General features: G+C 36.3%; 1 protein-coding gene across 1 annotated transcript, besides 9 other annotated features; it reads right to left on the bottom strand.

Annotated features, from left to right (window-relative positions):
• Positions 1-172: part of a mobile genetic element that runs on past the window's edge.
• A 28-nt stretch (positions 173-200) lies between these two features.
• Positions 201-395: a mobile genetic element.
• A 112-nt stretch (positions 396-507) lies between these two features.
• Positions 508-836: a mobile genetic element.
• An 87-nt stretch (positions 837-923) lies between these two features.
• Tsp39D (Tetraspanin 39D) lies at positions 924-14,588 on the bottom strand. Its single transcript, NM_078888.4, has 4 exons — positions 14,459-14,588; positions 3,601-3,718; positions 2,513-3,091; positions 924-2,455 (listed from the first exon to the last, which is right to left on the bottom strand). Exons 2-4 carry the CDS (start codon positions 3,661-3,663, stop codon positions 2,390-2,392), a joined length of 708 nt encoding a protein of 235 aa, NP_523612.3. The 5' UTR covers positions 3,664-3,718; positions 14,459-14,588; the 3' UTR covers positions 924-2,389.
• Positions 4,176-11,590: a mobile genetic element.
• Positions 11,981-12,866: a mobile genetic element.
• Positions 12,904-13,116: a mobile genetic element.
• Positions 14,589-15,481: 893 nt separating the features above from the next.
• Positions 15,482-15,619: a mobile genetic element.
• Position 15,620: 1 nt separating this feature from the next.
• Positions 15,621-15,718: a mobile genetic element.
• A 79-nt stretch (positions 15,719-15,797) lies between these two features.
• Positions 15,798-15,812: part of a mobile genetic element that runs on past the window's edge.

Genomic DNA, 15,812 nt, shown 5'->3' with positions numbered 1-15,812 from the left:
TACCGGCCAATTAGACCGATTGCTGCCCGGATGGTCAGGATTATGGAAGCGAAGGGTATTCTGCCCGAGCATCAGTTTGGATTTCATGCTGGACACTGTACGGTAGAACAACTACACCGAGTGGTCGAGCATATCTTATCGGCTATCGAAAACAAGGAGTACTGCAACGCACGGTCGGTTTGTTTGTTAACCGACCCACATAAATGAAATTTATTCCGAAATGCACGCTGTGTTTTAATAACCACACATCCGCTCAAACATCCTCAACGGTAAAGGCATGCTCCTCCCTATTCCAAGGCATGATAGCAACTTAACCGTGTCGGGACAAAACTTTGCAGTAGCCCCTCTTGAATGGGACCACTAGTGATCCGCTATGACATCAACTAAATAAATGGAATACGCAGAATTTGCTGCAAACAAACAGCGGTGTTACTGTGGTAGAAAATCTATTATGCCTTGGTAAGCGTTTATATTTACGTCTTCAGAGAGATGTCTTGGTATTTTTCCAGTTTTGTGCGATTTGTGGGCGTTAGAGTGGGCGTAGCAGAAAGTTTTTTTTTGGATTAGAAATTTACAAAACTGAAAAGATTAAAAAAAAGTTTCACATGTGTAGGAGTGGCAGTTTTCGGCGGTTTGTGAGCGTGGAAACATGGGTCATCAAACTTGCGCTGCGTCTATATCTCAAGGATCTGTGTACTTAATCTCAACCTTATAGCCTTTATAGTTCCTGAGAACCCGACGTTCATACGGACGGACAAACCCGGTTCGACTCGGCTATTGATAATAGATAAGAATATATATATTTTTGAGGTCGGAAACGATTCCTTTTACCTGTTCAAAATTTTTAACGTCTCTATTACTATTCCACAAAAAACATCCCTCCCCGTATTGCGGTTACATATTTATAACAAATTTGTTTATTTAAATTGAAAATATTTTTTATTGATGTGCTAAGTTTTTTTTAATGACAGTTTCAAACCAAACAAAAAATTAAAAAGTTACCAACATAATATTCGGAAGTTGACTAGACTTGTAGACAATTAAGTACTATTTTGTAAAACACAAATGTAAATAGTTTTATAGTGGTTGTTTTATTGTAAAGCCTCGAAGTTAATCTACATATAAGTCGATATGAAAATTGTAAATTCGATATATTTAGGTATATTTTTTTTTATGTTTTTTTATTAGTTGTCTTTATTTGTCTGTACTGTGATAAAATGTTTTATGTTGAAAATATTGCTACTTATCTGAAGAAAATGCAATACATGAAAACCATATATTTAAATATTGTATTTAAATAGCTACATACACATACATATGTAAATGTTCACAGAATATCAATTTTTCATCATGATATACAGTTCTCAGACTTTTAGCAGTTTCCTTGCAATCGTTAATTCATTTCATTCCTCACTTGAATAATTATTTTTACTGGCAGAACCAAACTATCTGGATTGTCCCAATATCGTACAACAAATATGTGGCAAAAATTAATTGAAATGCAATTGACATTCTTTTGGGGATATTCTAACAGGAAATTCCACAACCGAGCTTAATAATAACAACATTTCCGAAAAACACCGAAAAAATACAAATATTTTTACAGATCATTAGTTTTATTTGATAATGTTTTGGTTCCGTAAATCAAATTTAATTTTCTGTATCCTCTCGTCACATTTTTGAATACATTTCGAATAACACTAAATATGTCATTCAGTCTCGAATTCTAAAGAAATGTTTTAAAACTTAAAGAACAAACGTAAAAAGAGAAGTTTGTATTTTTTCTTTTACACCTGGAACTGACTGAACACATATTTTGTTGGTCAATCGGTAGTATGATTATCAAACAATTGTTTTTTTTTTACTGTAAAGAGATGCACATCGTCACTCTACATACCTTCGAACATTCTTTATGTGAATAAAGGTAGTACATAGATAAACGCTACAAGGTCACTTTATTATAATATGAAATATTGAAGTACGAATGAATGGAAATCGAACCAAAGTGACAGCCTTAATAAAACGTACTTAAATTTGTATATGGCATACAAATTCAAGCAAACATTAAAAAATTATTAATTAAAAAGTACAACAAAGGTTTCTTCATTAAACCCATTAACCATCAGATGATTCTGAGGTATTCAGATTACAAAGAACAAAGAAACTGTAGTAGGATCGGATGCGCCCATATTTTTTGAAGAACTACAATAATTTGAAGAATTAATATAATAAATTAAATTAATATAATATATCTAGTTATAAATAAGATAATCAGCCTTCAATGGGCATGTAAAATAGAATATTTTGTGATTTCATTTTTGTAATAGTTCTTGTGAAGCATGGTATGCCAAAAACTGTTGTTTCCTTTCAAAATCGGCTACTTCGCATTTTAAACATGATCGTAGCTCCTGCGAAACGAACGATAGAGGCAGCAAGCGAACAGTATAGTGAGCATCTATGGAAACATTTTTTGTTAATATAATTTTTAAGTACATATTAGTTATCTTCGCACCTGTATACCCGCCACTCCCAAAACAACGGAGGCCAAAATTAAGGTCTTTGAATCCAAAATCTCTAAGAGCTTCTGCAAGCAGCCATGCTGAGTTGCGTGAGTATTTGTACATTCCTTGGCCTCGCTTAAATTAATTACAGAGCAGCAGGCTGCAGGTAGGGTACTATTACGGTAAACGGTTTCCCAGTCGTTGGGCCCATTGATGCCGCAACAATCTAGCTCGGTTTGCAGCAAAGTCCAAGCATCGCGATAGTCGGCCCGTTCCTTGTAGTGCTGCATGGTCGAGTTAAACTGACTCTCCATGATCTGATGAAGACCGGTATGCTTCACATAGCCAGCAAGGCCCAGTCCGATCTCGAACAAAAATATCACGACGGCAAGAAGGGCAAAGCTAAGTATCATACAGCTGCTCTCTTTTAAGGCTCCACAACATCCCAAGAAGCAAATGACTGCCACAGCGGCACCGACAATCATAAGTATGATAGGAGCGGTCCAGACGTGATCGCTAACGAAGTTCGAATAATGTGCATAGTTTAGTTGGACCATGCCTCCCACCAGAAAAATAAGAAGCCCAGTGAGCTTTGTTAGATAAGAGAAATATAATGTTAGATAACACACATAAATTGTTTATTAACATATTTATAAATGTTAAAATATTTAAACTAAATATTTTTTTTATATGAGATAAAACATTACAATATAAAATAAAATTATCGTAAAAGTATTCTTTCTAAAATTCAATTTTTTTATTTTAGAAACCTTTTTTAAGAGGTCCTCTTAATGAAAAGAATAAATGGCAAGTAATGTGATCTAAATTAAAGCTTTGAAGTTTTTGTAATCGAAGGTAACACTATGTAGCACCAAAATATTACATTATTAAAAAGGATAAAAACTGCCGATTTAGATGAGAAAAATTTCAAAATCGTCACTCTTTATCATACAAGGGATATAAAATAAGATAAGTACACAGAGGTCCCCGTGTCTTAACTATAAAAAAAAACAAATTAGGATTTTTAAATATAAATTAAAGCTCCACTTAAGCTGAAATTGCAATCAACTATATTAAATAGTCAGTGATATTGACTTACCGCAAAAAGAAGATTGCAAAAGAATGTCAAGTATTTTACACATGTTAAGCCGCCGGATGCCATTATACTTCAATGAGTAAAAGTATTGCTTCGTTACTCGCTGGCTGCTTTATTTGAACTGTTGGCAAAAAGGAGTTTAGCAAAATTTAAAATCGATTGCCCAGGACAACGGCGACAACTAATCAATAAAATGTTTGGCCCACACACTTTTGGTTCCAAATTACGAGTTACTCAAAATTCTAACCAATGCTCTGACTATGACAACCACGAAATCAGAAAGCAAAAGCACCGCGGACCGCCGGTTCTGACATACATCGACTGCCCTTTTAGGTGGCAGTGTTGTTCTGTGTCCTAGTTTTAAACGTAACATTATTTGACATTTAAAAAATGGAGTAACAACTATCAGTCTATAATAAATATATACGTACAAATCGATATATTGGTAGTATTAAAAATAAAATCTTTTAATACTTATAATCATTCTTCATAAAAAAAAATATATATCCATAATATTGTATATATATAATTCCTTATCTCATTTAATCTTAAAAAAAAGAATGCTATAGCCAAATGCTTGTAATAAACCAATATATGCCACCAATTGAGAACACGTGTTTTCCTTGCAGTTGGGTGCAGCCGTCAGGCCACCTTTTTATTTCTTCTTATCTCTTCGAGTAGCAGAAACGGTTCTGCCCGCTTAACCTCTACAGAGTGTCTAATCTTACCTAAATACTGCGACTGCGCCGCCGTCGACAGCGGCAGAAGAGCAGCGTATATATATATGTATAAGAGAGAGAGAGAGAGAGCTTATGCGCATATATGGCCAGCGGCCAGCGTGGGGATGCTGACTTAGCTTAAAGCATAAATGGGTGATCTTATATCACGCTCACTTGAGACATTTATTTATGCAATGCAACTAAGTGTTGCTGTGTACTTATAGGTACAGTGTACCCTCGATATATGCACATACTACACCTCCCCTCTTTTTTAAAATAACGTAAAGAAATGAAGTTATTTTCTATCAACTATATTACCATTATAAAATAAAAATTACTTAAATATTATTTTTAATGAATTAACATTATTTATGATATAGAATTTTTAAATGAATAAAGAAAAAATATGTATGTATTTTGAATTAATAAAAATTCGATTATATCTATGTCTTTGTTATATTGTTTTGGCTGATCAGGCCGTTATTTAAGTTTTATTATGAAAGGTTTGGCATTGATTGCCCTTTTTTTTTTTTTTCATTCTATTTGTGCTTTTTTAGCCTATCTTTATGTACTATTTGTTGTTTCTTACTTCCTGTTTTAATGGTTATATTGTCATTTATTCCTATATCTACTACGTCATAAGGACCTTCATATCTTTTATCTAACTTATGACCTGTTTCTTTTCTAAGTAATACTTTATCTCCTATTTTTAATTCGAAATTATTTGTATTCCTATCATATCTTAATTTTCTATCCGCTTTTGCTTTTTCTAACATTCTTCTTGCTCTGTTGTACGACAATTCTAGTCTGCATTTAAGCTCTTTAGAGTAGTCGTCTAAGTTGTATATTGGGTCTATTTTGTTTATCTTACTGAAATCTTTGAATTGTCTGGGTAGTCTGCCAAATACTAGTTCGTATGGGCAATAGTCATGGACTATTGAGGGTGTTGTATTGAAGCAATAAGTGAAATATGGTAACCAAATGTCCCAATCACTTTTGTTAACCGATATGTATGAACGTATATATTCATTAAAAGTTCGGTGGCTTCTTTCTATTGTTCCTAAAGTTTGATGATGGTGAGCGCTAGATGTTAGATTTTCTATATGCATATATTTGCATAATTCATTCATAAGTGAATTTTTGTATTCCGTACCTTGATCTGTAATGAACGTCTTCATTGGACCGTACTTCAGTACAAATAATTCAAATATAGCCTTTGCAACTGTTTTAGCACTTTTATTTGGTGTTGGAATAGTTACTAAAAACTTGGTTAGATCGCATATGATTGTAACTGCATACTCATTTCCGTCTTCCGATTTCGGTAGTGGACCAATGGTATCAATTAAAACAGTATCAAATGCTGTTGCTGGCGTTGGCATCAATGTTAATGGAGTTTTCGTATGTGTTGTAATTTTGGCTTGTTGACATTTCAAACAAGTCTTTACATACTTTGAGATTGTCTTGGTCATCTGGGGCCAATAATAAAATCTTTTGATTTTTGACTGGGTTCGCGAAATACCAGTGTGGCCTCCTTCTATAGGATCATCATGGAATTTTGTCAAAATTTCTTTAATCTGAGCTTCGTCATTTTTGTCTATAATTATCACCTTTTGTAGAATAGCTAGTTCTACTTTTTCGAGTACTCGGTTGCCCTTTATTTTAAATTCATTTAGTGATACAAATTGGAACATCTGTTCGCTTGGTGATATTCGCATTTTTGTTATTTTATGCATTCCGGCTTTTGAAATAAGCCTTTGAAAGAATTGATTTAGATCAAATGTTTCATTAGAATACAAGTCATCAACATCAAAGCGTGAAACAATTGTTTTTCCTCGTTTTAATAAACACTTGTGTTTATCTATTTTGATTAAAACATATTTCTTTGTGTCATTATTATTGACAACTTCATAGACTTTGGGCTTTTCTATTGTTTGCTCTTTTTCCTCTTGTATTTTGACTATTGCTTCGTCCTTACAGGAATTTTCCTGTTTAGCTTTTGATCTGGTGGTAACTTTTAATATTTCTCTGTTGATTGTTTTCAGATCTTTTATTGTTATGCGAGACAAGGCGTCCGCAATATGGTTATCTTTCCCCTTAAGATATTCTACAGTAAAGTCATACTCTTCTAAATCCAGCCTCATACGAGTGAGTTTTGAACTTGGATTTTTCATAGAGAATAGGTATGACAATGGTCTATGATCGCTTTTTACCATGAAATGCTTGCCATATATGTATGGTCGAAAATGATTTATGGCCCAATGAATGGCCGTTAATTCTTGTTCTGTAGTGGACTTATTACTTTCACCTTGAGTGAACATTCTTGAAGCGTATGCCACTGGAAGTTGTTGACCATTGTGATCTTGTGTAAGTACCGCTCCGCATGCCTGTTTACTAGCATCGGTTGTTATGCAAAATTCTTTACCGAAATCTGGGTACTGTAGTAATGTTGGTTTCATTAATTCTGTTTTAAGGTATTCGAATGCATCATTGCATTCTGCTGTCCATTCGAATTGAACATTCTTTTTACAAAGCCTCGTTAAGTGGCGTGAATGATCAGAAAAATTTTTAATGAAACGTCTGTAATAATTACAGAAGGCTACGAAACGCCTAGCACTGTCGGCATCTGTTGGTATAGGATATTTTTCTATAACTTCATATTTGGTGTCATCTGGGAGTATACCTTTATCGGTACATTTGTGACCCAAATATGTTACTTCTTTCATAAAGAAAGAACATTTCCCTGGATGTAGTTTCAAATTATGTCGTCTACATAGCTCGAATACGTTAGTCAAATTTTTGAGCATATGTTTTTCTGAACAACCTATTACTACTAAGTCATCCATATATAGAAATGCTTGCGATGGTTCAAGACCAGAAAATGCAAGTGTCATCATACGTTGGAAGGAGTTTGGTGCTACTTTCAGTCCGTATGGTAATCGCGTGAAGCGATATGAGCCATTGGCTGTTGAAAATGACGTTATATCTCTATACCTTTTTTCTAGTTCTATCTGGTGGAATCCAGACATTAGGTCGAGACATGAAAAATACTTTGCTCTTCCTAATTGATCAAGAATATCTTCTATTCTTGGAAGTGGAAATTTGTCTGATAATAGTTTCTTATTTATTTGACGATAGTCAACTGCTAATCGCCATCTTTTTTCCGTGGAATTCGGAAGTGGTTTCTTTGGAACCAAAAGTAATGGACTATTATATTCAGACATTGATGGTTCAACTATTCCATCATCTATTAATTTTTTTACCTGTCTGGCGATTTCTGGTTTTTGGCTATCTGCCATGCGATAGTTTTTTATATAGACCGGTGTTTTTTCCCCTAATCTGAGTTTTTGTTTGTAGAAATTGTTAGCCGATATTGGTTCTGTTTCTAGACCAAAAATATCGCTAAACTCGGTGCATAACTTAGTTAGTTCATTATTGAATTGTTTAGGGAATCTTAATTGTTTTAAAATTTCTTCAGTTCTATTTTCCTTTTCTACTGGTGTTGTAAAAATGTCATAGTCTTTCATTGATTCGCATTTGATCTTCGCGCTATCTATTATGGCGTCTTTATTATTTGTATTTATAATGCGAATCAATGCGTTTTTGCTATCGGCAATGGTGCTTGCTACTATTATACCTGGTTGCAGCTCCTGATTTGGTACTACCACCGTTTTTTCGTTAGTGAGTAATTTGACTTGTCTGATTACTTCGCATCTAGCTGGCAATAAGAGTGTGTTGGAGTCTAAGTTATGTGTAATTGGTACACTAATCTGTCTACTGAAGTTATTGGGTCTTATTGTGAACCAGTCTTTGTTATTTTGAAACTCTAATACGCAATTGTATTTCTTGATAAAATCTATTCCGATTATGCCATCGCATGGTATCGGAAAATTCTCAGGTACTACATGAAATTCATGTGGCACTAGAACATCCTGCATGCGTATGTCAAGATCTACTGTACCTATAGACTGTATGGTTCCTTGCCCAATACCTGTAATATTTGATATATTACTGAAATTTATATTATTATATTCCTTTGCTTTGGCTTTTAGCAATGAAATTTCTGCACCTGTGTCTATTAGTAATGTAAGAACTGTGTTTGTTTCATGGTTTTTTGTCTTAATGAAAATACTCAGATTTAGGTTTACTTTAAACACTTTTACTGTTGATCGCTTAAGGGGGTCTGGCTGTTTTCCGATTGTACGTTACGCACATTTCGGTTGTTATTATTATTCTGACTTTGGTTACCCCTTCGGTTACCTCCGTCTCTGTTATTACCGTGGCCGCGGTAGCCTCCGCGACCTCTGTTGTTATTATTATAACCTTGGTTATAATTCTGGTTATAATTATGGTTATAATTATTTCTGCCTCTACCACGATAGTAGGCATTATAATTACCACGTCTATTATTCCCATTATAGAATAAGACTGTATTTGAATTGCCGGTTATTTCTGTACTGCAATGTAGGTATTTTTCCATTGCGTCGTTGAATGTACTAAATGTACCTGCAGTTAAGATCATTTTAAGTGCCTCGTTGGCACAGTTTTTGGTCATTGCTGATATCGACTCTTTAGTCGCGAATTTGTCAGCATTATCGGCGTCTAATCCGCCGTCTATGTAAGCTGCCTCGAGCTGCTTACGCATACTGTCTATTTCTGTAACATACTGAGACGCGGTCTTGCCTCTTTGTTGGGCATTTATTAATTTGGCCTTTATAACGTCAGGCGATTCGCCTTTTACGTTTGCCTGCAATATGGTAATTATTGCCTGTATCGTTGTCGCATGTTCTACTTTATAGTTTAATGGGCCAATAATTTTGGTCTTTATGACCTCTACTGCTAAAGTTTCTTGATCTCCTTTAGTTAGATCCGTCAACTTAAGTGCTGTCACAAACCTGTTTAAATGGAGTTTCTTACCATCGAATTCAGGTACTGTGGCAGATACCTGTTTAACGTATGCTCTCTGAGCTTCTAATGCGTTGGCCATGTTTCTTGTATTTGGTTGTACGGTATTAAATTTTAATTCTTCTATTGATTCGATATCGCTTTCGATATCTAAATCTTCTAACGGCTGCGACTCGTCCAAGTCTCTTAACTGGCTTTCGTCGAATTCTGCTATTTTGGTTAGTTCTGTTGGGACTTCTATTATAATACTGTGTCTAACGCTGGTATTATGTAGTCTTTTACCAAATGAACTGAGAACTTTGAAGCATTGGACTTTATGTTCTTCAGTGAGTTTGCTTTTGTTTGTTACTATTAGGTTTTGTAATGTGTTGTATTGTGTTATCAATACCTTTATGTGAAAAATAAGCGTCTGAGTTTTGATCAGCGCGGTTTTATTAATACATTTATAGGATTTATCAAAAGCATCTCTAATATTGTTTATGGATATGGTTAAGTTTAGCCATTCCATGTATGTACCTTTTAGCGATGTAATCGCACTTGTACCTTTTTGGTGTAGTTTCTATTAGATTTTGTCTAAATCATTGGCTCGACTCATGTAAGTCTTTTCAACGATCTTTTGTGAAACTGATAAAGTTTTAAGGCCAGGTTAAAAGGCTGATAGGATAACTAAAATCAAAAATAGTAAGTACATTGAATTTAACTGTGGGGTTGTATCCACGACTTATGTCCCATTTTGATATGGGGAAAATTAGTCTTTATTTGTATATCAAAAGTACAAATAGAATTTTAACTTTGAGAATTGGTCAATTATTGTTATCTCGATCAGATATAAATATAGCTCGAAATTTTAATAGGTCTAAACTGTTGTTAAACATATTTTTACTTGATAGATGAATTCATTATACTCAGTTTACATCGGTTGCAATTTGCAATTTTACAATATTATTACTTATTTTAAGTTTAGGACTGAGTATAATGTGTTAGTTATGAAATGGGTCCCTGATAAGTTAGTAATTTTGTTGCAGCGGAAACCGCATCGACAACATTAATATAATATTTGGGCGGTTGAGGCTATGGCGTATAACGCAGCCCGCCGCTTTACTTCGCACCACGAAGTTGTTGATTGATGGCTGCAAGGCGCTCTTTGTAGCGCTGCCGGTCTTCCTCATTAGTTGCCGTCTTCAGTAGTTCGATGTTGAGCCTCCGGGCGCTGAGCAACTTAATCCGGCGGCCACCCCTCTTCTTTTTAGGTGGCTGCTCCCTCGCTGCAGTCCGTGCCTTGTACTCTTGTATGGTCAAGGGCTTTGGTCCCGCGGACGGATCTACCTCTATTACCTCTTTGATACTTGGCAGATCCCTTTGCTCGACAGGAGCAGGGTGTTCGAACGTCTGCTTGGTAGACATTCGCTGTTGTCATGTGCGGCGCGCCGGTGGAATCCTTTATCCTTTATCCTAATCCTACCCTCGCAGGATGCCGTGCTAATTGCTGTTGCGGCTTACAATGGTCGAGGGCAGTCGTTCATGCAGACGTCGGGTCTTTTCGGCTTGGGTGATGTTGAATTTTCAGTTATTTCTTCATTGATTATTTCTATTTTTGCTGAGTGAGTTGTGGTATTCGGCTTTCTTTGCTGGAGGTTTTCTTTCAGAAAGTCTAATTCGGCAGTTAATTTCTGTGCCGTTGCCCATGGGGGCGGTGTTTTATTTGTATATCATAGCCACTTAATATGTGCTATACCTTTATTTTTGATTTCCTGACATCCGCGTTTGCCCATTACCACACTCTACTCACTCAGTATTTTTGTTTCTTTTTTTTTTTCATCAGTGTCCCGTCTCTAGGTCTCCCGCACTGGTGTAAGGGGCGGCCTGCCTCTCACACCTGTTGTCGCTGTTTAGAATTCCCAAATCAAATCGGCAATATTAGCAGCATTTCCTCAGTAGTCCTCAGATCGCAGGCTCCTGCCTCACGGTCGCCATGTAATAAACCAATATATGCCACCAATTGAGAACACGTGTTTTCCTTGCAGTTGGGTGCAGCCGTCAGGCCACCTTTTTATTTCTTCTTATCTCTTCGAGTAGCAGAAACGGTTCTGCCCGCTTAACCTCTACAGAGTGTCTAATCTTACCTAAATACTGCGACTGCGCCGCCGTCGACAGCGGCAGAAGAGCAGCGTATATATATATGTATAAGAGAGAGAGAGAGAGAGCTTATGCGCATATATGGCCAGCGGCCAGCGTGGGGATGCTGACTTAGCTTAAAGCATAAATGGGTGATCTTATATCACGCTCACTTGAGACATTTATTTATGCAATGCAACTAAGTGTTGCTGTGTACTTATAGGTACAGTGTACCCTCGATATATGCACATACTACATGCTATAAGACGCGAAGAAAAATAAACCAACTGCCTAACGCTATTTAAGCTCGTATACGTTTAGTATTCATTTTTATCCGTACTCTGTTAAAGTGATAATCATAGAACAAGATTCAAACACACCGGTCTTTTCATTATTCCTGTATGTTATTCTGTATGTGTAAGCTATTCCCGGCTAACGATATGGATTTCCTGTATTGAAGAAGTTTTAAAAACTTTTTTCCGGAGTTATTTCAATGTACAACTTTACCGAACCTTTACAATGTCAACTATTACGAGTATATACAAAATACATTAATTTAAACAAATTTTGCATTAAAAAACTGTTAAATGAATTTAAAAAGCAAGAATGAACGAGTTCCTCGAATATCAGATACCCGTTACTCAGCTTAAGCATTTAACATCCTTGTTGGCATATCGATAGAATTTGGAAAGAAAAGACTATTAAAAATATGAAAAAAGATCGAAATATTTTCCAAAAGTGGGTTCGCGACAGGATTCGGCGGGTTTTGTGCGTTAGAGTGGGCATTGCAAAAAGTTTTTTATCAAATCGACAGAAATTTACAAAACTAACAAGAGAGAATGCGAGAATAGTCGAGTTCCCCGACTATCAGATACCCGTTACTCAGCTAGTGTGAATGAGAACGCGAAAGTATCATTTATTTTGGGATATCAAGAGATATTGGGAAATAAAATGAAAAAAAATTTAAAAATTGTTCAAAAGTGTGGGCGTGACCGGTTGTGCGGTTTGAGTGGGCGTGGCAAAAACGTTTTTGGCAAAATCGATAAAATTTACAAGACTAATACATATGTGAACAAATATCAACACATTTTTCAAAAGTGTAGGCGTGGCGTTAGAGTGAGTGTGGCAACATGGGTCAAACTTGCGCTCCGTCTATGTTTCTAGAATCTGTATGCCTTTTAGCTTTTATAGTTCCTGAGGTCTCGACTTTCATGTCCAGATTGACTCGGCTATGGATCCTGATCAAGGATATATATACTTGATTTGGTCGGAAACACTTTTCAACGAATCTAGTATCACCTTTTAATCTGAGTAACGGGTATAAAAATAGGAAAATATATCAAAACAAACAGTGGGCGTACCGGTTTTGGGTGATTTGAAATAAACTTGCACTGCGCCTATGTCTCTAGAATCTTTATGCTTAATCTCAACCTTCTAGCTTTTATAGTTTTTGAGATCTCGGCGTTCATATGGACGCATAGACATTCGAGCAGACAGACAGGGACATATAGACTCGGCTATTGATCCTGATCATAACCTTTGACTCTACGAGTAACGGATATATAAATATCAACACATTTTCCAATGGTGTGGGCGTGGCAGCTTTGGCAGGGTTTGTGGGCGTAGCAACATGAGTAAACAAACTATGCCTCTGAAATCTATATGCTTAATCTCAATATTGTAGGTTTTATAGTTCCTCAGATCTCCACCTTCATACGGACGGACATGGAGAACGAAAACTAGGAAGGACAGGAATACATATGTACATACATACATATGTATGTATATTGCGCTTGCTGTAATAGTTGTGTAGTTTGAATGAGTTTGAACTCTGCACTGAAATAGGTCGGTTTTTAAATTATTAGTGCCACCCCACCACCAGCAATAGGCCAAGTATCGGCATTCAAAGCAATGGGAAAGGAATAGAAGACAAAATCGATAGCTTAGAAATAGTGTCAGCTGCGTAAAAAGTGGCTACACCTGCCACACGGATGACAATGTAGGGTAAAATACACACGTCAGCCGTATATTTCTTAGTACTGCGTAATAAACCAGTTTGGATATACGTATGTGTTAAGTGTTAATACATACAGAAATACTTTATAAGGTGGAAAAAGCGTTCTTCTACCTGTAACATCCTTTTAAGTGAATTCTTACTCTACGATTACCGACCATTTCTAATACTTTTTAAATACTTTAGCTTGCAGAAGCAAGCATCCATGTTTATTATTATATTATTATATTTAATATTGCTACTACATTGTACAGTGTTTGGTAGTGTTCCCATTGCTGAGTTAATAGTTCCTTAATTGATTTGCGCCCAGGTACCAGACGACCGAATTTGGAGAGCAGTTTTACGGTCCTGTCAGACTTATTTATATTAAACCGTTTTTAGTTTAAGCAAAATATGAGTTTATGTTACCTTGAAATTAAACGATTAGTTTGATTAAACCTAACCATTTATCTCTAACAAAGTTAGCTATTTATTTGAGACGACAACCAAATCCTGACTCCTTGACGAATAGTGCGCTAGTGCGATCTGGCCACTGTGCGTAACTGGTGGTTCCCGCTCTCACCAATTGTCATATTCATACACGTGTATTAACATATGAATCAATGTCCGCCTAGCGGCTTTATTGAGAGGATTTCCCCATGTCCAGCTGCATGTGTGCATAATGATGCTTCTGGTTGATGGTTGCGTGCCGTCGCCTACTTCCGGAACCCGCTTGTAGGCGGGTGGCGGATATATATAGGCATTACCCACACTTCACGAGCTTTTGACTGACCGTTTGTGTATCTCCAATTAGGCGCATCCCAGCACCTGGAGCACCATCCACTACGACTTGGAGCAACTTCGCGAGGCATGTATCACACCGGACCGCAGCTCCTGCTTGCCGCAAGCACGCAAACTAGTCAACAGAATCACTCTCCACACTCTAGATCTCAGGTAGCACAGGGAGAAGTGCATATTGTTCGGTCGCATCCCTCACTTAAACCACTTTCCACTCTCCCACCAACATACATACACACAATTACTCCTCTAGGGCAATACTAATACCAATTTGTATGGCGCAAGGGACCGCATCATCTATTGCAGCTGATTGGTTTCACCCAAATATTTATACCTTTCAAATTTAGGACCAGGACGCAACGGTTCGCTTGATTAACTCGCACCCGCGCTCTAATCAGAACAACAGCACTTTCGATGGATGTTTTCAAGTGAGACTTGACAAACAGTAGAGCTACGATGTGATAATTCCAACGGAGGTATCGATAGCGCATGGTCATCGATACCTCACGCCAATCAACGATTGCTGAATGACTCCACTATTTGTTATCTTATCCCGGTGCTGGAAACATTATTTCAAGAAAATCAATTTTGGTTAATTTTCTTTTTATTACGTGTTGATGCTAGAACCGCTTTTTCCCCTCTCAGCAATAAATCTTGTATTGCCGAATACAAACGCTATTTTAATGTTGGTCTTTTCGTAATTATGTTTAATATGAATGTTCAGTAGCAATTGCAGGTGATTTTGAGTTGCCATACCAACATCTACACAGTTCGGGAGCTGCCATACTGCAGTATACAGAAGTCGGGAGTTGCCATAATTTTTTACTAAAGTAGACTGGATTCGAATCGTAGATAAAAATTGTATAACCCAGATTGATTATAAAAGAAGCAATGTTAAGTTTAGCTAAAAGGAGATTCGATTACTGTCATAAAACTATGTTTGTAGTGAAAATTAAAACAGGATTGTATTCAATTTTTGCATATACATAAGTCCCTGATGACATCAAATGAAATGCCAAGAAAACGAATGCAGTCGGACATAGGCATATAGAGTCGTCTGGAGATTCCGATCAAGAAAAGAGAATCAGGAACATTTACATGATATATATACCTTCCTCCCATTAGATAAATCCTCTTCGCTTTCGCGGTGGTTTATGAAATATATATAACTTAGCACGTTCTCTACTCAACAACGCTTTAAAAAATTTCCACCGTGTTTTAGCTCTCCTTTTGCTTTTGATTTAGCCCTTAAACCAACCTTCTTGGCAAGAATAAGGTGGAATCGGTTTATGTTATATTACACGTTACACGTTACACGTGGGCTTGGAAATTTTGTGATTCTTGTGGGCGTGGCAACACGGACATGGCTAGATCAACTCGGCTTTTGATCTTGATCAAGAATATATATAAATTATATAGTCGGAAACGCTTCCTTCTGCCTGTTACATACTTTTCAACCAATATTGTATACCCATTTACTCTACGAGTAATGGGTAAAATAGAAGTGAACCATTGTTGAATGGTTTTAAATTAAAAACCTAATGATATTATAAATACATTTTGCCCATTAAAAGAGTATATCATAGGATTTTTTCTGTATTCATACCAGGACTTTGAAAAATTTGATGCTTGGGGATGAAAAGTGGTAAAAGTGTAAAAGGATATATGTAAACAAGAGAAAATGTTAT

This window comes from Drosophila melanogaster, chromosome 2L (assembly GCF_000001215.4).
Source record: "Drosophila melanogaster chromosome 2L".
In the NCBI taxonomy this organism is placed as follows: domain Eukaryota; kingdom Metazoa; phylum Arthropoda; class Insecta; order Diptera; family Drosophilidae; genus Drosophila; species Drosophila melanogaster.
The sequence above is the reverse complement of the archived record's forward strand: the minus strand, read 5'-3'. Positions and strand labels throughout refer to the sequence as shown.